At 40.4% G+C, this 26,703-nt stretch overlaps 1 protein-coding gene across 9 annotated transcripts in view; it reads left to right on the top strand.

The window, feature by feature from the left end:
- The window catches only part of FBXO15 (F-box protein 15), a 123,628-nt gene extending 102,331 nt beyond the window's left edge, over positions 1-21,297 (top strand). For 4 of the 9 annotated variants that reach the window (XM_072152321.1, XM_072152319.1, XM_072152317.1 and 1 more), the window contains exons 10-12: positions 17,176-17,300; positions 19,564-19,833; positions 20,959-21,293. In XM_072152321.1, the coding sequence (XP_072008422.1) occupies positions 17,176-17,300; positions 19,564-19,833; positions 20,959-20,976 (413 nt within the window). In that variant the 3' untranslated portion in view covers positions 20,977-21,293. Of the gene's footprint in view, positions 1-17,175; positions 17,301-19,563; positions 19,834-20,958 lie in introns of all 9 variants that reach the window. The other 5 variants (XM_072152324.1, XM_072152322.1, XM_072152323.1 and 2 more) reach the window with 3 other exon arrangements.
- The last annotated feature ends 5,406 nt before the right edge of the window (positions 21,298-26,703 follow it).

The following is a 26,703-nucleotide window of genomic DNA, read 5'->3' as shown; positions in this document are numbered from 1 at the left end:
CTGTGTGGTTATTAAAGTAGATAAAATTCTAGCAACTTACAGCCATCATTTAGAGGAGCTTAGGAACAGAGTTTGTAAAGATTTATGTTTAAATCAATATACAGTAAGATTCTTTAGTGGTAGCCGACTTGTCAAGGAACACTGTACAATATTTGTTGAGCAAAATGGGGGATCTGGTGTCTCTGTGATAAGAAAAACAGAGCTTCTTACCCTGGAAAGATTTATGGTTAAAGAGGACCTGTCGCCCCCACCAAATATGTCCCCCATAATCCTCCCCCAGCCCTATTCAATGACATTTTAAAAAATTTAGGTCAGCAAGTTAGTTTTAATCGATCCAACCTCAGCCAACACACCCCCTCCACTCCTCTGTTGGCGGGGACCTGTAAAAATAGCCGGCGGCAGCGCATATATTGTGCAATCGCTGCCAGCTCGTTATATATTCGTCTGCCGCTGTGTATAAGCCCCTCTGCAGCCGTATCGCAGAGAGCCGGCAGCAATAGCGCAATATATGCGCTGCTGCCAGCTATTCTTACAGATCCACGCTGACAGGGGTGTGGAGGGGGTGTGTTGGCCAGCCCCCTCATGAATACAGCCGACTGCCAGGGGACAGGATACAAGGATCCGACCTTTTATTTAGTAAGAGGTTGGATCAATTAAAACTAACTTGCCAACCTAATTTTTTTTTTTTTAAAAGTCATTGCTAGAATAGGGCTGGGGGAGGATTATGGGGGACATATTTGGTGGGAGTCTTTGGGGGGGGGGGGGGGGGTGACAGGTCCTCTTTAAATTGAAATCTGCACAAAAATGTGTACCAAAAACAAATGTTCTAAAAAGGTGTTTTTCTGTATAGACGTTAAAGAAAACTACTTTTGTACGCTGTGCAAATTTACCCTTGCAGTCATTTCATAATATTCAATATGTGACTTTATTGCTGAGGCTTACTGCCAACAAAGCTTGGACTGAATATCAAGCAAAAGATTGTATTTCTCTTTCATAGATTGCTGGTGTCTGCTTTTTGGTTAACCTTGACAGCTGCCCTAAAAATCCTCCAACTCTCTCATCCTTGAGATGTGCACATTTCAAGCTTTTAGCTATGAAGAGTATTTAGAATCTGTAATGTAAATTTGGGCAGGAATCGTGTATTTGTTGCATTCATATGTTATATGTTTTTCCATCAGCAAAAGTGGCATATTTTTAGGATGATAAACAAATTCTGAATGGGGTAAAGGCTCGAGTAAAGTTATTTTAATATTCCTTGTGGAAGTAAGTGGCACAAGATTTTCTGTTGCCCTGTAATCCACCCTATTGACTTTGAGGTTGTGTTCACACATAGTGGGTCATTTATCTTTAACCTGGAAGTCTGCACCAGTATTTTTTGGGGGGAGTGGGGGTGTTGTTGGACTTTGAAATTGCATATTTTTGAGCTACCCATTATAATCTTTTTCCTACACCGGCAGAGTTTCTTTTAAACTATTGCACAAAATTGTTTTTAAAAAAATCTAGATTTTATCAATCTTTCTGCCAGAAACTCAATTATTTCACCAATCTTAAAAATTGGTATGTTTGTATATTATGGTTTTAGCAAGAAGGAATCTTGGATACAGTACAGAGGTTAACTTTCATTGAAGAAACTGCAGTGTTTAGAGGAATAAATGCAAATGGAATGAAAATGCACTTCTTTCAAACGCCTCAATGTGGGCATGACTTTCAAGAGAACCTGCTCCCCACTGATTCCCCACTTATTACCCTCAGTACCTTTTCGTTCCCTTCCTCCATGGGATTAGAGCCACCATTCCTCTAAAAAAAAGACTTTTATTTATCCCCTCTGCTAATGATCCATTCAAGGATGCATGCTCTGGCATACAGTCACGCTACCCTGCCTCCTCCCGGCTGCTGACGCTCCTAAACCTGCCCCCTCTCATCCGGCTCAGCTCTTGAGATATTATGCATGAGCAATGGGCAGTAATTAAAGTATACAGTATACACTCTTTGGAAGTTGCAACTTTCCTCTGTTTTGTATAGTTGCTTTTATACAGTATATATATATATAAATGTCAGGTTATTCTATGGTGTTGTGTTCTTTTGCAGTTATCCTGAAAAGGGAACAATTTGAATATTGCTTGATAGGTGGGAATGTTGTATAAGGTCATCCAAGAGGCGTATACCCAGTCAGAGTAGAGGTGTGTATTTAAACTTACCTGTGAGGTCTAGAAGTTTGCTTGAGAAAGGGGAGGTCCCCATAAACGCAGTGAGCATGAACCTATGCCATTTTAATCCATGTGATTATAGCTCTGAAAATTATGCAGTTTGGAATCAACTATTACTGCCTAAGGACTAATTATGAATTTATAAACACATTTCCACATATCTTGGTATGTGTATTTTACATGGATTTTGATAAAGAAGTTGGTGTGCATAAACAAGAATTATCTGTACTTTCCATTTGCTGCCAGTCAACTCTTTGCCACACATATCCACACAGTGCCCCTAAAAAAAATCAGTTTATTACAGTATAGTATGCCCTGGATAACTATTATGTCCCACACTGTGCTGCTAAATAACACTCCACACAATTAACCCCTTAATGACCGCCCTATCGGGTTTTTACGGCGGTCATTAAGGGTACTTCTTCTGATGCGACGCCTTTCTACGGCGGCGCATCAGAAGAAGTTTTCGGGACACCGGGTCTCGCTGGTGCCGGTGTCGGGCTGTGATATCACAGCCCAGACCCGGCACTAACACCCGGGATCGGAAAAACTCCGATCCCGGGTGTTTAACCCCTTGCACGCCGCGGTCAAGCATGACCGCGGCGTGCAAGTGTGTCCCCCGTGGATCGAACCCCCCCGGTGTGCTTACCGGGGGATCCGATCCCTCCTGCCGCTGCCCCGGGTTCCGACGAGTGACCCGGGGCTGTCGGCTCCTCTTCTCCAGCATGCTCAGTTACTTTCACTATACACTGCAATACAAGTGTATTGCAGTGTAAAGGCTTGAATAAGCGATCGGATGATCGCTTATTCAAGCCAAGAAGTAGAAAATGTAAAAAAGTAAAAAAAAAAATTAAATCTTTTTATAATATAATTAAATAAATAAATAAAATATAAGTCCCATAATCTCCCCAGTAACACATAAAATGCAAATAAAGTATATAAAACACAAAACACGTACATATTTGGTATCAACGCGTCCGTATTAATCTGTACAATAAATCTAAATCAATATTGAACCCGCTCGGTGAACTACGTAAAAAAAAAACTCGAAAAACTTCCCATAATATACAATTTTTCATCAAACACCATCACAAAAAATGTTCTAAAAAGTGATCAAAAAAAGTTACGGTACCTAATATGATACGACTGAAAAGAACAACTGTTTTCGCAAAAAATAAGCCCACAACCAGATCTGACAACAGAAAAATACAGAAGTTATGGCCCTGAAAAGTTGTCAATAGTAAAAACAATGCGATTTTCTCCAATATTGGTTTTGCTCAGGAAAATTGAGCAAAATAAGAAAAACTATATAAATGAGGTATCACCGCGTCCGTATTAATCTGTACAATATATCTAAATCAATATTGAACCCGCTCGGTGAACTACGTAAAAAAAAAACTCGAAAAACTTCCCATAATATACAATTTTTCATCAAACACCATCACAAAAAATGTTCTAAAAAGTGATCAAAAAAAGTTACGGTACCTAATATGATACGACTGAAAAGAACAACTGTTTTCGCAAAAAATAAGCCCTCAGCCAGATCTGACAACAGAAAAATACAGAAGTTATGGCCCTGAAAAGTTGTCAATAGTAAAAACAATGCGATTTTCTCCAATATTGGTTTTGCTCAGGAAAATTGAGCAAAATAAGAAAAACTATATAAATGAGGTATCACCGCAATCGTAGTGAACCAGAGAATAAAGATAAAATATTATTTTTACGTTACGGTGAGCGGGGGGGGGGGGGTGGGAATGCTCACAATCCAAAATAAAAATTGATGATTTTGTTTGTGTCCCCCTTGAAATAGTTAATAAAATCTCATGAATAAGCTTTAGACTCCCAAAATAAATTATTTATACATTGTATCTCATCCCATAAAAAATAAGCCCTCATATGATCGCATTACCAAAAAAAATAAAAATTTATAGGTCGTACAATGTGACAATACAAATCTGCTGTGGACGGCGCCTCCATTCATTCTATGCTCGGCCGTGCGCCCGTACAGCAGTTTACCACCACATATGTGGTATCAGTACACTCGGGAGGAATTAGGCATCAAGCGTTGCAGTGCGTTTCATCATTTAATTTATTCTGAAAATGTCAGTTTTGGCCTAAGTGAATGTATTTCCAAAAAAATTCCATAGTTTCTAAATCGCAGGTCCATATTTTTTAACCCATGTGAAACACTTAAAGGGTTAATGGACTTAATAGAAGTTGTTTTACATACGTTGAGGGGTGAAGTTTCTATAGTGGGGTAATTTATGAGGTTTTACTATTATTTAGGCCTCTCAAAGTCACTTGGAAGCAGAGTTGTCCCTCAAAATGTGAGTTATGGCAATTTTCATGAAAATAAGAAAAATCGCACCTAAAGTTCTGCACCTCATAACATCCTAGAATGACCGGAAGCATAAAATATCATCCCAACATAAAGCAGATATTCTGTAAATGTTAATTATCAAACTTTTTGGGTAGTTTTACTTCCTGTCTGGAAACCAGAACATTTCAAACTTGGAAAATGAAGAATTTTTACAAACTTTTGCCAAATTTTCACTTTTTTTCAGAACGAAACGCAAAACTTATCACTTAAATTTTATAACTAACATGAAGTACAATGTGTCACGAGAAAACATTCTCAAAATCACCAGGATATGTTAAAGCGTTCCGAAGTTATAACCAATTATCGTGAGACATGTCAGATTTGAAAAATCAAGTCTGGTCATTGAGCTGAAAACTAGTGTCGGTGATAAGGGGTTAAACATGCTGCCACCTACATATGCTAAATTATACTCAGGGACCCCCTAAATATATTATATTCCCTGAAAACATTAATATATAGAATATAATATATTTTACCCACTAAAAATATTCATATACAGTAGTCCCTAATTTATATGTATTACCCTCAAGCATCGACATACCCTAATTAATGTACAGCATCAACGCCCGGACATTATTTCATATATCGTGCCAGCATCCCTAATTAAAAAGTAACACAACAGCACCCCTATATTTAATAGCACCCCCCCCTGATTTGCAGTAAAAGAAACTACTTAAACAGTTTGTGTAAATGTAATTTCAGGGGGTTAAATACTCTCTGTAGATTCTTTCTTTTAATATAGTTTGCTGTGTATTATAAAAGATGAAATCCGTTCCCGCTGTCTCCTGTTAATGATTTCTGTAGTTTTTAAGTGTATAGAATTTTTGGATTATTCCGTATTAGGTGGTTTAATGCATTATTTCAGGAGATGTGATTAACTCTAGGATGTGAGTGGCATCCTGTTTAACTGAATCAGGCAACCCTGTCGTAAAGGAATGCTAGACCTCCAACTGCTTTTATATTGTTTATTACATAATGAAAAGTGACTTGTGGCTTAGTCTCTAATTATATTACAGTAGAATGGAATGTCTCTTTGCTTTAATTATTCGCTATAAATGTTGGTTAATCCTAAAAAATGATTACTGTTGCCATAAGAAAATTTAATGCGTATATTAAAGCAAAGTTCTTGTCTCAATTAAAATTACCTTTTTAATTTGTTATTTCCAGAAGCTTTAACAGAGTTTACTGGGATAAAAGACTGATAAGAAGATATCCAATGAATAGGTGCCCAGTATCTGATATGTGAAGGGGGGGTTAACACCCAGCACTCACACAAACATGAATATAGCTCTATTGTCTCTGTAGTGGTCAGATAAAGTTACTGCAGATCAGCTCCTATTTATTTGAATGGTAGCTAAGCTGCTCTAACCACTGACTTTCAGCCATTGCACTGAAAATGGAGCAGGCTTCCTTTTTCATTCTTTTTATTAGCTGATGAGAGAAATGTATGTTTATGGGTATTTTCTAGGATTCAGAATTAAAAACCTACTGTCTATCCGTATAATAATTAAACATAGAAATTGAGTATTATTAATAGTGAAGAAGCCAACAGAGACTGGTAGAACAAAGTTGTATATAATCTGTGTATATGTATGCGTGTGTATGTATGTATGTATGTAATATATATTAATATATATATTATGTAATGTGTGTGTGTATATTGTGGCAGGGTGGCTGCCACTAGAGAAGCTTTTGGGCATAAAATGTGCATTTTGCCTTATGAAAAGCTGAGTAGAAGACAGACCTGGAAAAGGTGGGTCTGTCTAATTAAGTTGATTAGTTTTCAGCTGGAGGGGCTGCACTAATACATGGGGCAGACTTCACACTGGGCTCCACCCTGGGGAAGAGACAGGCTACGGCAAAGGCCTGTGGAGCGGTGGCAGTGAACTGTTGCCGTGTTTTTGGGGTGGCTGGCAGTAGGCCAGCACCTGGTGAGGTAGGGAACCTTGATGTTTAGTTAGTGCCGGAGAGGCTTAGGTATTATTTTTATGTTTTGAGTTTGTGTACTGCCAAATAAAGCTGGCTGAGGCCAGTCTTAACCTTACTCACATTGTGTGAATTCCCTGTGTGTGCTGGTCGTCTGCTTAGGAGACGACGATCCCCGGAGCTAATCTCCTACATATGGTGGCGGTATGCTGTGGCATGGAAATCAGCACACACAGTGAGATTTAAAGGGCCAGTAGCCCTCATGTGAGAGACTGTTGTTCCTGCTGCTGGAGGCGCTGTGGTCACGGGAAGATTTGTCTTGGTGTGAGAGATATACAGAGACTGCTTGTTTGCTGTGGGAGTAATCACCATGGGTCCGATGGATGAGTTCCAGAGACGCTTGCGGCAGATGATGTGGGAGGACCTTGGAATGCCAGAAGCCATTCGGGTTATGGAGACCCCAACTGCCAAGGCGAGCGGATCCCAGCCGATGGTTCGAGATGTCTGTGATCGGTCTGCAGTTCCTGAGGAGAGGTTGCTATGTGCCGTTGCCGGGGGCAACCGACGGGAGCAGCTTTGCAGTTGTCTACGGATGAACCAGTGTGTGGCGGAATGTCCTGCGGCCAAGTGGCCACGTGTTGCAGCGTGTATGCAGCAGCGCAAAGATGTGGTTGCTAGGGGCAACCAACGGCGACAGCATGCGGCTGTGCCATATGAGGTCAGTGCACCTCATTGTCCTCTGGTCAGGAGACCAGAGAAGTTGCCAGTCAAGACCTGTGAGATGATAGTGGGTGGAATCCCGCTGATGGTGGAACTGGACTGTTCTCAGGATGTCTCCAGAGTTAAACCGGACTCTGGTTCTCAGGATGTTCCTGAAGTACCAGCCAGGGAAGGGTAAGACTGTCTGGATTGACTTTGAAAGTGATATTGCGATTGTGACACATAAGCTGGAGATTTGTGCAGATCTGGAGGTGGAGTTCATCCTGGGGAAAAACCTCCCTTTTTTCTGGGACTTGTGGGAAAGTATTCCAAGTAGTGGGAATAGCTGCTTTTCCTGGGAGACCCCTCTGACATCGGGTACAGTCCCAATCTCCCCAAAGGACGATCTGGAGAAGTCTCAGCGACCTGAGATGATGGTGGGTGGAGTCTCAACAGGTTGCAGTCTGAACTGTGACCAAGGGGTCTTGATCCCACAGAAGGAGACTCTGCCACTGAGACTGATAAAGTCTGATGGACTATGTGATGATGATAATATTTGTGATGCCTTAATTTCTGAAGTTAAACCAGAAAAGTGTAATGTTGTGCATAATCTGCCTCTAACCTGTGATTATAGTGTTAACTGTGATTATATGACACTACCTGTAGCATGTGACAATTCTGCAATGCCGATAACATCTGATAGCGTTACAATGTCTGTTCAGAATTATGCAGAGTGTGAACTAGGTGCAGCCCTAGATACTGAGAGAGTTAGCTCAGAGGTGCCCCTAGAGGTGGTGAGTTGTAATGACACAGGTAGCGAGCTTGAGATGTGTAATCTAGCTAATGGAAGTTCAGATAGGGATACCGCCATAGCAAGGGCAGGTGAAGATAATGAGATCCTGATTGTTAGTGGTTTCCCTTCAGCCCAGAGTTACACAAACAGTGAGTGTGAACAGAGTCCTAGAGAAGCAGCTACTCGCTCAGAACCTGCAGGAGGTGAGGATAGCCTGTGTCAGTCACCTGTGGAGGAGTCTCACATAAGTGTTCAGGAAATGTCAGGGGGAGACCAGACATCTGATACACCTGAGGCTTCTGAGGAGATTGATGTACTGAGTTCGTGTGTGAACAAGGCCAGAAGAAGCATCAATAAACTGAAGCGTCATGTGAATACTGGTTTGCGGAATAACTGGTATAAATGCTACAATTGTCACGTGTCTTATAGAAGAAAAAATGACCTAAAGAGACATATATTACAGAAACATGAGTTGAAGATTGATATCTCGTACTGTCCTTTCTGTGATACAGTGTTTGCAAAGAAAAGTGAATGGGAGGTTCACATGTGTACGTGTTCTGGGAACAAAAGAAAGTGCCAAAATGGTGATGCCGACCTCCAGGTGTGTTCTATCGTGATGTGGCACCAGAAGTGTCCTAGGAAGGAGACCAGGCGTAAACCAGACCCCTGTACACCTGCTGATGAACCGCAGAATACGCATGATGGCGTGCTGACTGAAATTGTGTGTGAACAGGGTGGAAGCGCCACTCTTAATCATACACCTACGGATGAGGGGACCCCAGATCCCCAGAAGGTGGTGGAACATGTGATGCACCAGCCCTTTGGTAGTTCTGCCTGCAGTGTGGTGAGTGCAGTCTACAACTCTGTGAGGGAAGGTCGCCCATGCATCCGCAGTGATCGTGATGTTGCTGAGAAGGAGGAGAAGCCCTTGACTGACGTTACAGTGACTGGATCAAGGCCTCTCATAGGCATTCTGGAGCCACCGGTTGCCACAAGTAATGACTTTGCTTGCAAAGGTTTGGGGAAACAGGAGTCCAACCTGGCTTTTCTTCAGCAGCCAACTGGAAAAGCCGTATTGAAGACAAATACAGTGACTGGTGCCCGAGACACTATTACAGGTGCGATGTCCGGTATATTGGGCTGGGAAGCTGGTGCAGGACAAGGCGGTGTGGGTGTGACTAAGTCTGTAGTCTCAACCGTGATGGCCACCCAAGTGGGATCGCTTATAACCAGTAGCCTGAATACAGACTTGGGAAAATCCGAAGAATGGGTTGATGGTTACCCCCCGAAGACAGGTGAAGAGCTGTCTCAGCCTGCTGAACCTGTGGAGAAGGTTGAAGTGGCGCCAAGTCTACAACAAAGGGACCAGCCGAGTTGCTGTGTACGTGTGGAAGCTCTGTCGTCTCGTCTCTGTCATAGTGCATGCCAGCATTCTCTGGGCAAGTGGAAGAATACCCAGATGGGCCCTACAGAGACTCCAGCACAGCTGCACCCAACGGTAGATCTGCCTGATCATCTGAAGAGCGAAAGTTAAGATGGTCTGGATGGTGAGAAGTGCCTTGAAGATATACCGGGTGATGACTGCAGTGGATGTGAGGAGAAGGTGTCTGATATAATGTCAACAGAGCCCTCGAAATTCCTACACAGGAAAGACTCGGTGAAGACTGAGGTGTTGGCCAGCAAGGCGTATGAAGGACTGACCGAGGAAGAGGTCAGCCAGGAACCTAGAGCAAGCCATGAAGAGCTTAAGGCTGCCATTGTGGAAAGTCCATGCCAGGACTTGGGTCCGAAGTGTTAGCTGGAAGTGATGAGGATGATGCTGATGTTGAGATGAGTTTCACCTACACCGAGAGCGGAGGTTGTGACCTCAGAGGTAGCAAGCGCACAGCTTTGCAGACATGTGAGCAGAAACTCACCAATGTGAATCGTGTCCTGGTTCTGAACGGTAATGCCCCCTTCAATGACAAAGAAGGTGCCGAAGCTGAAGACTGGAAAACGGGCAAACCTGTGCGTGTCGTGTGCAATGCTAAGGGGAATAAGCACAGTGCATATGCCTCAGTGGATGGTAACCGGTGTGACGGCATCCACAAGGTGATGAAGAGATGGGGCCTAACCATGCCAAGCCCTGAGGGGTATGTGGAGTCTCCACTAAAAGGCAAGAGAAAGAGGAGAAGAAAATCTATCATTGTTAATAGAGACATGATTGAAGATGATCAGTTGTGTGAAGGAAGAGATGCTGGGACTAATTTTGAGCTGTCTGTGTCTCCTGCAGTTAAGGAAAAAAGCTGTCATTTTCCAGGTATAGAAGATGTAGTAGATAGTAGGGTCTCTACAGTGCTTCTAGGAACCGTAGGGATTAGACCCCAATATAGGAGCTTTGACCCCGGAGGGAGAATTAAGCTTATTGATCAGGCCTACGGCCTTGATCACAGGGGGAGGATATGTGGCAGGGTGGCTGCCACTAGAGAAGCTTTTGGGCATAAAATGTGCATTTTGCCTTATGAAAAGCTGAGTAGAAGACAGGCCTGGAAAAGGTGGGTCTGTCTAATTAAGTTGATTAGTTTTCAGCTGGAGGGGCTGCACTAATACATGGGGCAGACTTCACACTGGGCTCCACCCTGGGGAAGAGACAGGCTACGGCAAAGGCCTATGGAGCGGTGGCAGTGAACTGTTGCTGTGTTTTTGGGGTGGCTGGCAGTAGGCCAGCACCTGGTGAGGTAGGGAACCTTGATGTTTAGTTAGTGCCGGAGAGGCTTAGGTATTATTTTTATGTTTTGAGTTTGTGTACTGCCAAATAAAGCTGGCTGAGGCCAGTCTTAACCTTACTCACATTGTGTGAATTCCCTGTGTGTGCTGGTCGTCTGCTTAGGAGACGACGATCCCCGGAGCTAATCTCCTACAATATATATATATATAATATATATATATATATATATATAATATATATATATATATATATATATTATATAATTTTTATTTTTTTTTTAGCCTCACATCGAAACTAATGTGCTGGTGCATCAAAATAGATCAAGTGTTTATACCACTTAGTGCTGAATGGTACAGCATTTCCCTAGTTGATTTATCATTTCCTTTCTCACTTTGTCCTATCAACTTGTCACTAATGCCCTCATCTCCTAGTTCTTTCACACTACCGAAAGCATATAACCTTCATCACCTTGAACATACTGTATGCGCAAAGAGAAAGGCATGGATGTTGGACAGGGAGTCACACCTGCATCCCAATTCAGCATATCAAAAGGAACTGTCTTTTCTCTATTATTTGTAACTACTGTAGATATTTCTTGGGGGCAAGTTTGTAGTCTGTCCCATGTCCCCTAGTTAAGTGATGCCGCTCTCATTCTATTATATTACATCTGTTATAAAAAAAATGTTTGAGAAAACAACATTTTATTTTTGATGGGGGCAAATTTCAACATACAGTAGAATAAAATGTATGGCCAACCTATGGCCTTCTGTGCTGCTTGGCATCTTACTTTCCCTTTTAATCCTTGGTAAATCTGTCCATTTGCACTTCTGCTCATGCACATTAAAACCTCTATATTCCCCACTCCTCTGACTAGCAACTTATAGAAACTCAGAGGACACGTATTGTATATCACATTTTCAACATGACTATTGGCAAGAAGCACATAGAAGCCATCCAACCATCTTTTTTTTACATTCATGTCCACCCAGAGATGCGCAGCTTGTATAGAGAGGGCTCAGCTTGTACGCCCTCTCCATAGAACCATTCCTGATGTGCACCATAATAGGATGGCATGCGTTGGGTAGGTGTTAAAGAAAACCTGTCACCTGTTTTTCTCCAAACCAACAATGCCTGCTGGCAAAGGGTTTCAAGAACCCCCCAGTCAAAGTAAGCTGCCAGTGAAAATTAGCTGTTAAATTAGCCGTTTTGTTATGCAAATTAGCATACATGACTATTCAAAATATGACTCTTGTTTTCTCCCCTTATTTTGACTGACTGCTCTGTGTCAACTTAACCCTTTCACGACCCGTGACGTAATAGCACGTCACGGGTCCGCCGCGGGTGCATGGAGAGGGCTCACGCGCTGAGCCCTCTCCATAGCCGGTAAGTCTTTGCTGCATATTGCAGCAAAGGCTTACCGGTAACACCCGCGATCGGTGCTAGCACCGATCGCGGGTGTTTTCACCTCGATCGCCGCCGGCAATGCTGCCGGCGGCTTCAAAGGCATGGCGGCGTGTGGGCGCCGCCATCTTTTCGAGGATCGCCGCTCCCCGTGACGTCATCGGGGAGCGGCGATCCGTCGCCATGGTAACCTCGGGTCTCGCGAAGACCCGAGGCTACTTTTGGTTAACCCATGCATTACAATGTGCTATCAGCACATTGTAATGTATGAGGAGTAAAATCCCCATATACTGCCATACTGTAGTTTGGCAGTATATGATAGGATCGTGCAGACCCCCTAGGGTTAAAGTACCCTAGGGAGTCTGAAAAGTACTAAAAATAAAAAAAAGTTAAAAAAAAAAAAAATTATAATAAAAAACCCTAAAAACTCAAATCACCCCCCTTTCCCTAGAACTGATATAAATATAAATAAACAGTAAAAATCATAAACACATTAGGTATCGCCGCGTCCGAAAATGCCCGATCTATCAAAATATGATAACGGTTTTTCACTGCATTTAATCCCGTAACGGAAAATCGCGTCCAAATTCGAAAATGGCACTTTTTTTGTCATTTAAAAAAATTAAAAAATTCTATAAAAAGTGATCACAAGGTCGTACAGTCCTAAAATTGATAACATTGTAAACGTCATCAAAATCCGCAAAAAACGACACCACCCACAGCTCAGTACACCAAAGTATAAAAAAGTTATTAGCGCCAGAAGATGGCAAAATCCCCAAAAAAATTTTTGTACAGGAGGTTTTAATTTTTTTAAATGTATGAAAACATTATAAAACCTATACAAATTTGGTATCCCTGTAATCGTACCGACCCAAAGAATAAAGTAGACATGTCATTTGGGGTGCACAGTGAAATCCGTAAGATCCAAGCCCACAAGAAGGCGGCACAAATGCGTTTTTTTACCAATTTCACTGCATTTGGAATTTTTTTCCCGCTTCCTAGTACACGGCATGGAATATTCAATACCATCTCTATGAAGTGCAATTTGTTACACAGAAAATAAGCCGTCACACAGCTCTGTACATGGAAAAATAAAAAAGTTATGGATTTTTGATCATGGGGAGTAAAAAATGAAAATGAAAAAACAAAAAAGGGCCAGGTCCTGAAAGGGTTAAGGACATGCCTATTGCCAGGTTATATGTTTGGGAAAAATATATTATGGTCATACCACGGAAGAATGATCATCTCCCTTGCATTAGCAACCTCACACACAGAAATCTGTTCTTTATTTTTACGCAGTTACGCAGTTTTTGATTTCTATTGAAATTGCACATAATCCACTCATTGTTCTAAAAGAAACTATAGTCAATTCCCTTTACTGATATACGGTAACTATGAATGTTACCTGTTGCTGAAGGGGAAGGAAGATTTTGACAGCATGCAGTACATAAAAGAGAAGTCTTGTCCACCACACTTCCATTAGAGAACATCCATAGTGGCACACTCTCTATGGGGAGGGGGGGGGGGGTTATCAGCCACTGGTACGTTTGCCTCTTGATATATCTCTCGTGCCTCTTAATATATCCCTTGTGTTTCCTAATATATCTCTCGTGCCTCTTGCCAGGCTCCTGCCGATTGCTGTATCTGTGGGCCAGGCAGCACAGCGTTTATGTCTATACCAGATCCTACCTGGCCATGCCCCCCATCATGCCCCCTTGGCATGGTGAAAAGGGGAAAATAATTGCAATTGCTGGCAATTTGCTAGCAATTGTGTTTATTTCAGGGCTTCTACAGCTGTTTTTTGCCTTTGAAGCCTTGATTAATCTCTCTAAATATATATATATATATATATATATATATATATATATATACCTGCCTTTATGTATCTTTTTGTTTTTTTGTTAGTCTCTGCTGTAAATTATATATTTATAAAAGTATTTGTATTTTTGATTATTTGTTAGGTCACACTAAGTTAAATGGTATATGTAACAAAACGAGATCTTGTTTAAAGCCCCTTGTACACGTAATATTGTCTTGAACCTGATATTAATTAAGTGTTAATAGCAGATGGTCAGGGTATTGCTGGCACTGCAGTGATTTTGGCCAGGGGCCATGAAGCAAATCAAAAGGACATAATTAAATATTTTCACATTGGATGTTTCCTTACAGGTATAGATGTCACTAGAGATATTAAAGAAGAGAGATTCTTTGTGTCTACAGAACATCTTGCTGCAAGGTTGTGCAAATATATCCCTGGCCTGTAGTTTAATAGAAGTGTTCAACCTTTACCGTAATGTTTTTTTTTTTTTTTTTCCTGATCAATAGTTTGCACTAAAGAGAGCTACAGTCAGGAATACGATTGTTATATACAGATCCCACTCCCAACTGTAACTTTAGCTGTGAATATATCCAGTATCTCCTAAAACCAGCCCTGATTTGCTTCCCCTCTTTAAAATGACAGCAGTACGGTCTAGATTCCCACGGTTAACCCCTTAAGGACGCAGCCATTTTGTAGCTTAAGGCTCAGCCTGATTTTTTGGATTCGGACTTGCTTCGCTTTATATGGTTATAACTTTTGAACACTGTTACTTATCAAAACGATTCTGAGATTGTTTTTTCCCCACATGTTGTACTTCATTTTAGTGGTAAATTTTGGCAGATAAGTTTTGCGTTTATTTACAAAGAAAAAGAAAATATGATAAATTTTTTGAAAAATTTGCCATTTTCGAAATTCTAAATCATTGCGTTTTCAGGCAGATAGATTTACCACCTAAATAAGTTGCTGAATAACATTTCCCATTTGTCTACTTTACATTTTCATAATTTCTGAAATGTCTGGATAATTTATTTTGATGTCACGCGGCTTACAAATAGAATATCGCTTTTCCGGATTTTCAGAATTGACTATTTTGGGGATAAATACAGTTTTGAATGAAATTTTACATATTTAGCATCAAAACCCCCTATATAACCAACCCATTTTCAAATCTGCACCCCTCAAGCTATCAGAAACAGCTTTTACGAAGATTGTTAACCCCTTGAGATCTTCATAGTAATTGAATCAAAATGGAGGTGAAATTTAGAATGGTCATATTGTTCCCTTATACGTTCATTTAGCCCTAAAATTTACACATTTCCAAAATATAAAAAGAGAAAACCCACCATACAATTTGTTCTGCAATTTCTCCTGAGTACAAAGACCCTCCACATGTGGCCGTTACTTGTTTTATGGGGGCACAGCGAGGTGCAGAAGGGAAGGAGGGCGCTGTAGCTGCCAGGATTTTAGTTTCCTCATTGGCCCCTTTTGAAGGCTATAAAATTTTCGCTTTTTCGTTATTGGGGCCATGTGACGGCATTTTTTTTTTTTGCGGGATGAGATGCTTTTTCCATTGTTACCATTTTGGGGTTGGTATCACCTATTGTTGAAAATTTAGGAACTTTTTTTGAGGGCAGGAGTAGAAAAGCATCAATTCTGTACTGGATTTTTTACTTTTTTTTTTTTTTGGTGTTCACCGTATAGACTAATAATTATGTTATCTTTATTCTATGGGTTGATACGATTACGGGGATACCAGACATGAATATATTTTCTTACGTTTTACTAAATTTGTCAAACAAAACCCTAATGTGGGGAAAAATCTATCATTTATGTATTGCCGTCTTCCAAGTGGCATAACATTGTTACTTTTTTGGCTACGGAGCTGGTTGATGGCTTGTTTTTTGCGGGACATGTTGTACTTGCACCAGTATCATGTCTGAGTACATATGGTTTTTTGATCGCATTTTATAGCATTTTTTGTGGGATTGAAAAGGTAAAAATCATAATTTTTGGAGGGTTTATAACAACAGTTTTTTTTTACGGCGTTTATCGTGGGGGTTCAATAATGATTTACTTTTATTCTACGGGTTGTTACGGACGCGGTGATACTATATATATGTGGGGTTTGTGTTATGATTTAGACTTTTTTTTTAGTTATATGTCTCTTTATATGTTTTGGGAGTTTGGGGCATTTTTAGTGATTTATGACTTTATTTTTTTATTGAATAACTTTTTTTTTTTACTTTTTCACTTTTATACCATGGGACATGAACAAGCAATCTTCTGATTGATTCTTCATGATAATATTCTGCAATACTGATGTATTGCAGAGTATTATCAGTGTCAGCCTATACACTTGCATAGGCTGGCACTGTGCCAGTAAGATGACGTCACAGACACCATCTTACCGGCAATTCTTGCAAGTAACTCTGGGGTCCAGATCGGACCCCAGAGTTGCTATAGCAACGATCGGCGCCCCCCGAAAACGGTTCGGGCGGGGGCGATCGTGGGGGAAAGACCCCCCAGATGCATGTTAGATGCCGCGGTCGCGCTGACCGCGGCATTTAACGGGTTAAGCACCCGCGATCGGAGACAACTCCGATCGCGGGTGTTACACTGGGGTGCCGGCTATTAGTTACAGCCAGCACCCCGTGTTTCCCGATGCCGGTTTGGCTCTGATCCAGAGCCGAGCCGGCATAAGTGCCGTGGCGGATATATCCGCCACTGAGCGCTAAGTCACTGCGCTCCGTGGCGGATATATCCGCCACGGAGCGTGAAGGGGTTAAGAAGATATAGGCCTGTGAAATGTGTCCCTCCCCCTCCTCCAGTCTGTCATCTCAAGCATGTCATCTCATCTGTAGATGAATCTGGGAAACGGTGCCTGATTGACAACTTATATGTTTGTAACATTGTTAAAATGACAAATAGCTTTTTTTTTTTTTAATTTCCTGCTAATTCTGCCTGTCCAAATATGGAAGGGAGGAAAAAGCTTGGTAGGGATCACTGCTAACAGTTTTGGATTGGTAGAAACCGTAATGAATGTACATACACATATGCAGATATAGGATCTTGGCACAGTCTGTATCAGAATTCTATGCTGAAGCCTTGTTATATGTCATATGGATTCTTTATTACGAGACTGATGGAGGACCTGTATCCCATCACCTTTTTTTACTGCTGCTCAGTACCTTTTTTCTGTTTACATCCAAAAGTTGTCAGCTTCTTTTGAATTGTGTTTTACAGAATATATAAAGAATGGCCATTTGCGAATTGCAGCCATAGGACTGCGGAACCATAAAAGACATGCTTCTCTTGCCGGTAAAGTTGACTTTTTGTGGGAAACTCTAACATTAAGTGGAAGCATCCAGGTAAAGTAAATTTCAGCATTATTATTATATAATAAAGTTTAATTGTTTTTCCCTGTCTTTTCCTGGCCCCAGTGGAAAGCGTGGGAATACTTCCTTTTGCACTTTTGCACATTTTGATTCATTGCCGGGATCATATAGACATGACAGCTGTTTAATTTTAGCAGCCCCACAACCCACAAAGAATATAGTTTGGGTGTCTTTTATTCCATAATCTGGGCTTTGTCAGGGAACAAACATTAAATGGGTTGTCCAGGATTAACACACTTGTGGGCGTTAGCAGTTGGTGTTATTAATCGAAAACAGAATTCATATTTACCCCTCTCCTCTGAACACTTCTTGGACAGTTGTCCTCCCCACAGTCCCTGCACAGTTGTCCTCCCCACAGTCCCTGCACGGTTGTCCTCCCCACAGTCCCTGCACGGTTGTCCTCCCCACAGTCCCTGCACGGTTGTCCTCCCCACAGTCCCTGCACGGTTGTCCTCCCCACAGTCCCTGCACGGTTGTCCTCCCCACAGTCCCTGCACGGCTGTCCTCCCCACTGTTCCTGTTTTACTTCTTGTCTATGCTTGTATACAGAAGCTGAAGAGATGGATAGCCTCTGTTTGGTTGAGGACACTGCCCATAACAACCCCTGCCAGCAATAATTTGTTAATTTCAGACAACTCCTTTAACCTGATTTTTCAGAAGCTAACATTTTGAAAAGTAGTAAAAGTTGTGTTGTGCTTTTTATCGGTTTTTGCATTATTAAAACAATTTGTGCATCTGCAGAAAACATTCCCCTCCACTTCTGTACAGTTTCTGAAAATAGCAGTGTTTAGCATTTCCATTCTATTTCACTGTCAACGCAGAGTCTTGTGATTGGGATTTTGGCTGCCCTTCTAATCTTCACAAGGATTGTAGCCGAAAAGATAGCACTTGTAAGGGATCTATGGTATCTTATGCATACATTTTTATACTCATAAATGCCTCAGTTCTGGGTCAGACCCTGTGGACCACTATTCCTATTCTGATGCCTGTCATAGGGACACCCACTCACAGTTCCTAATGTCTAAGCTTTTTGGCTACCATTGTCATCTTGCTTTACCTATCCAATAGTTGGCTTAGTTATATGTCAAACTTATTTTTTTGCTATTTACTTTTTACATAACTTTTTGCCCTTTTTAAGCTGGGTAATAATTTTACAGGCTACTACAAGGAATCAGAAAATATCTATGTATTTATTTTCTGAATGCCTCAGTGAAATGGAATATAAGAGGCTTTAGTCTGATTTCATTTCTAGACATGTGTACTAAAGTATATACAGAATCTCACAAAATAAGAGTAAACTTTTAGAAATGTATAAATATATATTTAAATTAGACCACATGAAAAGCCAGATAAGGAGAAGATTTCCTTATTTTTGTCTGCTTTGTGAGCTCCATTATTTTTATGGTCTCCAGTACTATTATTATCTGCTCTTGGGTGTGCACTATTATTGTCTGATCTGAATGCAGTATTTGGTTTCTGGGGTGGTATTTAGTGCTGACATTTCTATTTTAACATTTTGTGCTGTACTGTGGTTGTTGGTGCATCTATGGTGCTGGTTATTTATTAGGCCCCTTAAAGTTGTGCAGTGACCGTTTTCGTCTTGGATGAATAAATGTTGCTCACCCTGGCCTAAATCCTTAGATTAGGGATAGAGCAGAAATTTAAAGGAAATTTTTAAAATTTTTTATAATTCATTATATGGCTGTGCAGTCAAAGTCCGTACATTTTATTCCAGCTCCACCAAAATTGCCATTGACTTTGACACCACAACTCCGACTCAATCTCCACAGCCCTGGTTAGGAGCACAAGGTCTCTAACATCCATCAGCTCTGTGATATCATCATGGAGGAGTGGAAAAAGATTCTAGGCCAACCTGTATATCTCCAGTGAACTCCATACACATTAAAGCAGTGCTGGAAAATAATGGTGGCTCCGCAAAATATTAACACTTTGGACACCATATTATTATTTTCACTTAGGGGTGTGCCCACTTTCGTTTCTAGCATTATACATTAATGGGTTGAGTTATTTAAAAGGCATGCCACATTTACACTGTTATACAAGCTGCACACAGACTTTATATTGTATCAGAGTGTTATATCTTCAGTGTTGTTCAAAGAAATATCAACAGATATAATGAAATATTTCCAAAAATGTATATGAGTGTTATATATATGTGCGATTAATGAAGTCTGTTATCTATATTTCAGTAATACACTATTCTTTTATTTTATAGAACTGCTTTACAATGGATGTAACAGTTTTAGATGAATCTGAAGCTCCATATTGGTGTTTTAGTGCCCCAGTTCAGTTATGTGAGAGCAAATCTTTGGAAACCTGCTACGACTTTATGGGACAAAACTTTGACCTGAACTACAAAGATGACATGGGAAGGATTCATGCCGAGCTTATCTGGATGAAAGAAGCAGAGGAATACTATGTGATAAATCTGGTCTTGTACCTAAATACAGAGAAAGTTAATAGTTATTTTGGAACCAATTACACAGTAAGTAAAAATATAGCTATACATAAAACAATTATTCTCACTGTCATAGCTTTTACAATGATAGAACTTTGCAGGTCGTTCACACAATGGTTTCAGCCAGTACTGTGTTATTTATGTTACCTGTGGTCATTGTTCTAGTATAATTTTAAAGTTACTGCGTACAGCTTATGTAAAGACACTAATACAGGTTTTAAACAGTTTTTATGGTTGAAAATCTTGATGACCAATCATTACCATAGGCAATCAATACCAGAAAAGTTTAGCAGGGGTCTTTTACATTTCCTATCAGCAGAAAACTACCAGGCCACCCTCTTGGTAATGGTTAGCTCTGGTTACAGTAGATCTAACCTCTGCTTCTTATTTTCACTTGAATGGGAGATGAACTACAATTAATTAGCTCAACCACTAAACAGAGAATGGAGCCATCTTCTTCCTGTTCTATTCTTTTTGTATTAACAGCTGACACCATCTGATTAATGGGGGTGCCAAGTGTCTGACACCCACCGATATGATATTGTTAAGTTATCCTAAGTAACGGTAAAAATATTTTAATAATGGAAAACCACGTGATACATGTTTGGTGTTGCAAATACCTGGGCATCAATGACTCGCTGTACATTTTTGATGCTGGGGGCACTTGTATGGTTATTTTATAAGGTGGCCAAACACATTAGATTAATGTCAGCCAATCCTAAGAAGTTTAGTGGGACCATCTTATAGTTACCTCCTTACTCAGATGGCAGATGTTGGGAAAAGTACAAATGGATTGCCCAATCCTTTCATTCTTAATACAGACAAGCGGTTGATAGATATGTCCCACAGTAACCTACTCTCCCCTCCTACTGAAGGCACATGCTTGTTTGAATAAATGGGGCAAATGGAGGGTAGAACAATAGGAGGAATAAGTGTCAAGTGACCACTATTAGTGTATGGCGAGCCTAAAGGTCCACTTAAAGCAATGTTTAGAGTGGTGTGATTCAGGAAATCATTGGTGATCCGAGATCATCAATAAGGCATTATCACTCTGATCTGGATCAGAAAATAATGTGGAATACACATCTCTTTTAAGACTAGTTACAGCAAGTCATTTACTTACAAATGTCAATGATTGTTTCTATGTTTTAGGATTCGCCTGTCGATTAGCTTGTTATATATATTGAAGATTTGACTCTTGACGAGTGACACTTGGAATCCTACTGACTCTGAATCTAAAGTACAGCTCACTACTACTTCATAGTTGTAGATATACATTTTTATGTTTTGATATTGAAACTGTTTAATATCGCTGTTATTGTAATTTATGAGAAAACTGAAGAGTATGTTTTCTTTTTTAACTTATTTTCAAGTTTTTTGTTTTTCTGCCTCTGTTTAAAGGTTTGCTTAGAAAGATGTTCTTTATATTCTTATGCACATTGTTCAGTGATTAAAGGAACAATGGACCTACATATTTAAGGGCTTTTCTTTAAATCTTGTGATTTCGATACCACACTATGCCTTAGGTGCACAATGCATATCCACTTCTTAACCCCACATAACACTGCTTTGTGCTGTAATTACACTTTGTAATAGTGTAAATCTTCACTTTAAAGTAAAAGGTAAGTTTGGTTACACTCAAAAGTGTGTTCACAGAAAGAGTTCTTGTCTGAGCTTGGTACTAGTATCCAATTCTTATACAAATTGAATAGGACCGAGTGGATATCAGGACAGCTGTTGGACGTTCGATTTGCTTTATATGTGAATATATTTTATGAGATATATAATATCAATGAAATGAAGGAGTCCTCTAGACTCATTCATAATGATGACAATGCGTTTGAAATCCAAGCCCCCAAGATATAAAAGAGGATATCCCACAGTGAGCATACGAAATAGCTGGGAAATCTACACAGGAGTTGTTGTATGGGGATGTCAGAGGAACGGCAGGGAACAGAATCAATGTTTCCCCTTTTCTTCTAAATACAGTCTGTATGTACAAGGAATAAGAACAGCTTATGAAGAATTGGGAGATAGTAGGAACTGATCCGCACCTGAAGGAAGTAACTATTGAGAAACCTCTCATTTCTTTTAGACGGCGCTGGACGATTAGGCATGAATTTGTGAGGAGTAGCTTCATCACTAAGTATGGTAGATGGCTAGATCCTTGTGTCCCCAATTAAAATTTTAAATGTCGACACTAGAACTATAGCCATTGTAATTTGCAACAAGCATTGGTGAGAATGGGTGAAACAAAACTTATAGTTAGACAATATTTTAACCCCTACAAGACTCTTGTGGCCTTAAGGACGCGGCCCCATTTTTCAAATCTGCCGAGTCACTATAAGTGCTTATAGCTTTGGAACGCTATGAGATATCCAGGGGATTTTGAGATCGTTTTCTCATGACACATTGTACTTCAAATTAGTTTAAAAATTTGGATGAAATCTTTAGCGTTTAGTTATGAAAAAAAACTAAATTTGGCAAAAATTTGGAAATATTTTTTATTTTCAACGTTCTAAATTCTCTACTTTTGATGCAGATAGTCATAGCACCCAAATAAATTCATAACTTACATTTCCCAAATGTCTGCTTTATGTTGGCATGGTTTTTTAATATTCCACATATTTTACTAGAATGTTATGAGGCTCAGAATTTAGGTATCATTTTTCAAATTTTTTTGTAAAATCACCAAAACCCGAATTTAGATGGACCTGCTCAACTTCTAATTGACACTGAGAGGCCTAAATAATAGTGAGACTCATAAATTACCCCATTATGGAAACTACACCACTCAACGTATGAAAAACCACTTTTAAGAAGTTTGTTAACCCTTTACGTGTTTTATAGGGGTTAAAACAAAATGGAGGTGCAGTCTGCAAATTGTAATATTTTTTCACAATACACTCATTTTGGGTGGAAAATTAAACATTTACAATGGATTGAATGAAAAAAGGCTCCACAAAGTTTGATTATTTTTATTCTATGGGTCGCCATGATTACGAAAAGACCTCATTTATATAGATTTTTTATTTGTTCCCATTTTTACTGAATAAAAAGTAATTTGGCAAAAATGCTGTTAATTTTAGCATCACCGTCTTTCATACGCATAACTTTTTTATTTTTCGCCTCCCAAATCTGTTTAAGGGCTTATTTTTTGCAAGAAGGATTGTTCTTTTTACCGTATTTTCCGGACTATAAGGCGCACTTAAAAGCCTTGGATTTCCTTGGAAATCCAAAGTGCGCCTTATAGTCCGGTGCGCCCTATGTATGGCACAGGGCAGCGGACCATACTTACATAGGTCCCCGCTACCAGAGACCGGAGACAGCATATCTCCAGCGGGAACTGCAGACCACGCGGCACGAACAACTTCTGCCGCGTGGTCTGCAGTTCCCGCTGGAGATCTGCTGTCTCCGGTAGCGGGGTCCTATGTAAGTATGGTCCGCTGCCCTCCTCCACCTCCCCCTCACCTTACCCACTCACCTTCCCCGCGTCGCCGCGTCTCTTCTCGGCGTCGCGTCCCGTCGGGTCTCCGCTCCGCCCCCGGACCTCCGCCACGCCCCCGACCCTGCGCCTTATAGTCCGATGCGCCTTATATATGGAATTATTACATATATAAGGCGCATCGGACTAATGCGCCTTATATTCCGGTGCGCCTAATGGCCCAGAAAATACGGTAGTGGTCTTATTTTAGAGTGCATAACATTTTTTAAATCACTTTTTAGAGCATTTTTTTTATAGGGTATTAATTGAAAATTATTATTTTTTGGAGCTTTTTTGGGTTTTTTTTTACGGGGTTCACTTTGCGGTTCTAATAATGATTCTGTTTTATTATGCAGATTGTTACGGACGCAGGGATACCCAATATGTGTGGGTTTTGTGTATTTTATTCAATTGTACTGAATAAAAATTAATTTTGAGAAAATCTTGTTCATTTTTGCATCCCCATCTTTTCATATGCATAACTTTTTTATTTTTCGGCTGACAAATCCGGTCAAGGGCTTATTTTTTGCAAGAAGAGTTGTTCTTTTGGGTGGGCTTATTTTAGAGCGCATAACATTTTTTAAATCACTTTTTAGAGCATTTTAATGTATTTATTTTTTATTTATTCTAATGTGTAGTGTTCAGTGTTTTTCACTTTTTTTTTACTTCTACATACTTGAACTTGAACCAGTGATGCTCTGATCGCTGGTTCAAGTCCAATACACTACTCTACAATACTATTTTATTGTAGAGCAGTGTAATCTGTCTGGCATGCTTGCGCATGTTCCTTGCCCCGCCAGGGAGAGCGGGCAGCTCCGGGGCACATGCCAGTCCTCGGAGCTGCCCAGAAGTGGATCGGATCCCCCCGGTAAGCGGCGTGGGGGATCCGATCCATAGCGCAAACACCCTTACACGCCCCGGTCATGCTTGACCGCATCGTGTAAGGGCTTAACACCCGCGATCAGAGTCGGCTCCGATGGCGGGTGTTAGCGCAGGCTGTCAGCTGTCTATCAAAACTCACCTTTCTGGCTTCCCCCGCTGCTAGCTATATACTGAGGCAGGGGGCCGGCTATATACTGAGTGATATGGGCTGCCAAGCTATATACTGGGGGGGCAGGTGCTGGCTATATACTATGGGGCAGTGTCTGGCAGTCTATATACTGGGAAGGCTGTGACCAATGCACTTCCCACCCTCGGCTTATACTCAAGTCAATAGGTTTTCCCAGGGTTTTGTGGTAAACTTAGGGGCCTCGGCTTATACTTGGGTCGGCTTATACTCGAGTATATACGGTATACAATATACCTGAAAATAGGAAAAAGATCATATTATCTCTACATCTCAAGTCCTGCTTTGTTTACTGCATCCAGATAACAATTTTCATATAATTCTGTGTTTTTATCTTCTTCTAAAGACCTGTAGGGATTATAGTGTGGCATTGTAAAATCCCAGGAGTTAGGGCTTGACACCTACTTCTACTTGACAACTACTTATCTGGTATTTTGGCATCAAACTGTCCCAAATGTTAGCTTATCTATCTTCACAGACCTGTGAAGAGGATCTATGTTTGACCTTACATCATCCACAAATCCTGGTACAAAACACTTCTGACAAAAAGCTTGTTTCCAATCATATACATGACAAAACTATTGCAGTGGCACTTAAAAGTCTATCTGTTGCTTGTAAAGTGTTGTACACTTGGAAAGATGTTTTCCTTTTGTATAATTTGTGTATTCACTATCACTTAAAAGTCAAAATTTTAAATTGACTATATAATTTATCTATAAGCTAAAAAATTGGGCCATACCTAGAGATCAAGATCTAGTTACAATGCATATTTTAATATTAATCATCTGTAATTATAATACAGGCAGTCCCCAGGTTACGTACAAGAGGTTTGTTCTTAAGTTGAATTTGTATGCAAGTCGAAACTGTATATTTTATAATTGTAGATCCAGACAAAAAAAATGTTGGCCCCCAGTGACAATTGGAGTTTAAACATTTTTTGCTGTAATGGGACCAAGGATTATCAATTAAGCTTCATTACAGACACCTTACAGCTAATCATTGCAGTCTGGGACTATAGTAAAGCATTCAGAAAGCTTCACCAGAGGTCAGAGGGGTCTGTCTGTAACTATGGGTTGTCTGTAAGTCGGGTGTCCTTAAGTAGGGGACCGCCTGTATAAATCTACATCTATATTTTATAAAATGTGACTTGTAAGCAGAGGTTTCCTAAGGTATGCTGTGAATGGAAAAGAGTTCATGTTGGTGCACTGCCAACACATAAAGTGACCCTATAACACTTCCTAACATCATATGTCTACTATGCTGTCTTAAATTAGTGTGGCTACTTTTTGGGGTTGACAGGGTCCATGACCTCAGTGTGACAATCACAGCAGTTTTCCAGTCCAGAGAATGAATGAGGAGGCTGTTGTACAAGAGGAGGATGTGAGTATGGCTTGATGATTTTCCACACAGTGCCCTGCTCCATGCTTTGTTGTCAATACTTATGGCTCATTTTTCTTATTTGGCACAAATTTCTTAGAATTATTTCTTTTTTGCTGCAGGTGTGTATATTTTATGATGTACATTTGTAACTCTTTTAAATTCAGAGACTGCCTGCTATATACACTTTCATAGTATAGTAGTAGATAAGGTTGGGAAAATGTCCATCAAGTCCAACCTATTAATCCAGCATAATACTGTGTTGATCCCAATTGGCAAAGTAGGGAAACATTCCTTCCTGATCCCTAATATGGCAGTAAGAATACCTCCTTGGATCAACTGAAACTATTTAGGAATATGTGGAAAGATCCTCATATTGCCCATTCAGTTATTTGTACATTGTAATCAGGTCTCCCCTCAGTCGTCTTTTTTCTAAGATGAATAATCCCAAATTCAGTAATCTATCATTGTATTCTAGTCCCCCTAACCCCCTAATAATCTTTGTTGCTCTCCTCTGCACCAGTTCCAGTTCTACTATTTCCTTTTTATACACTGGTGCCCAAAACTGTACACACTGGGGCACATTTACTTACCTGTCCTGACACGTTCCCCGAAAGTGCATTGTCCTACCGGAACGCACTCTGCTGCGATTCACTACGATTGTGTGCCTGATATCCTGCATGTGCCACTTCCAGCGCAGCTGCACCACAATCCGATCGTGTGCAACACAATTTTTCCATGTACAGAGCTGTGTGAGTACTTATTTCCTATGTCACTTCTCAGTGACATTCTTTATTACTCCATATCATGTACTGGGAAGCTAAAAAAAGATTCCAAATGTGTTGAAATTGACGAAAAAAACACATTTTTGGGCTCGACTTTCACTGAGCACTCCAAATGATATGCCTACTTTATTCTTTGCATTGGTATGATCAGGGTGATCCAAAATTTATATAGGTTTTATTGTGTT

This window comes from Engystomops pustulosus, chromosome 5 (genome assembly GCF_040894005.1).
Source record: "Engystomops pustulosus chromosome 5, aEngPut4.maternal, whole genome shotgun sequence".
Lineage (NCBI taxonomy): Eukaryota > Metazoa > Chordata > Amphibia > Anura > Leptodactylidae > Engystomops > Engystomops pustulosus.
The sequence above is the reverse complement of the archived record's forward strand: the minus strand, read 5'-3'. Positions and strand labels throughout refer to the sequence as shown.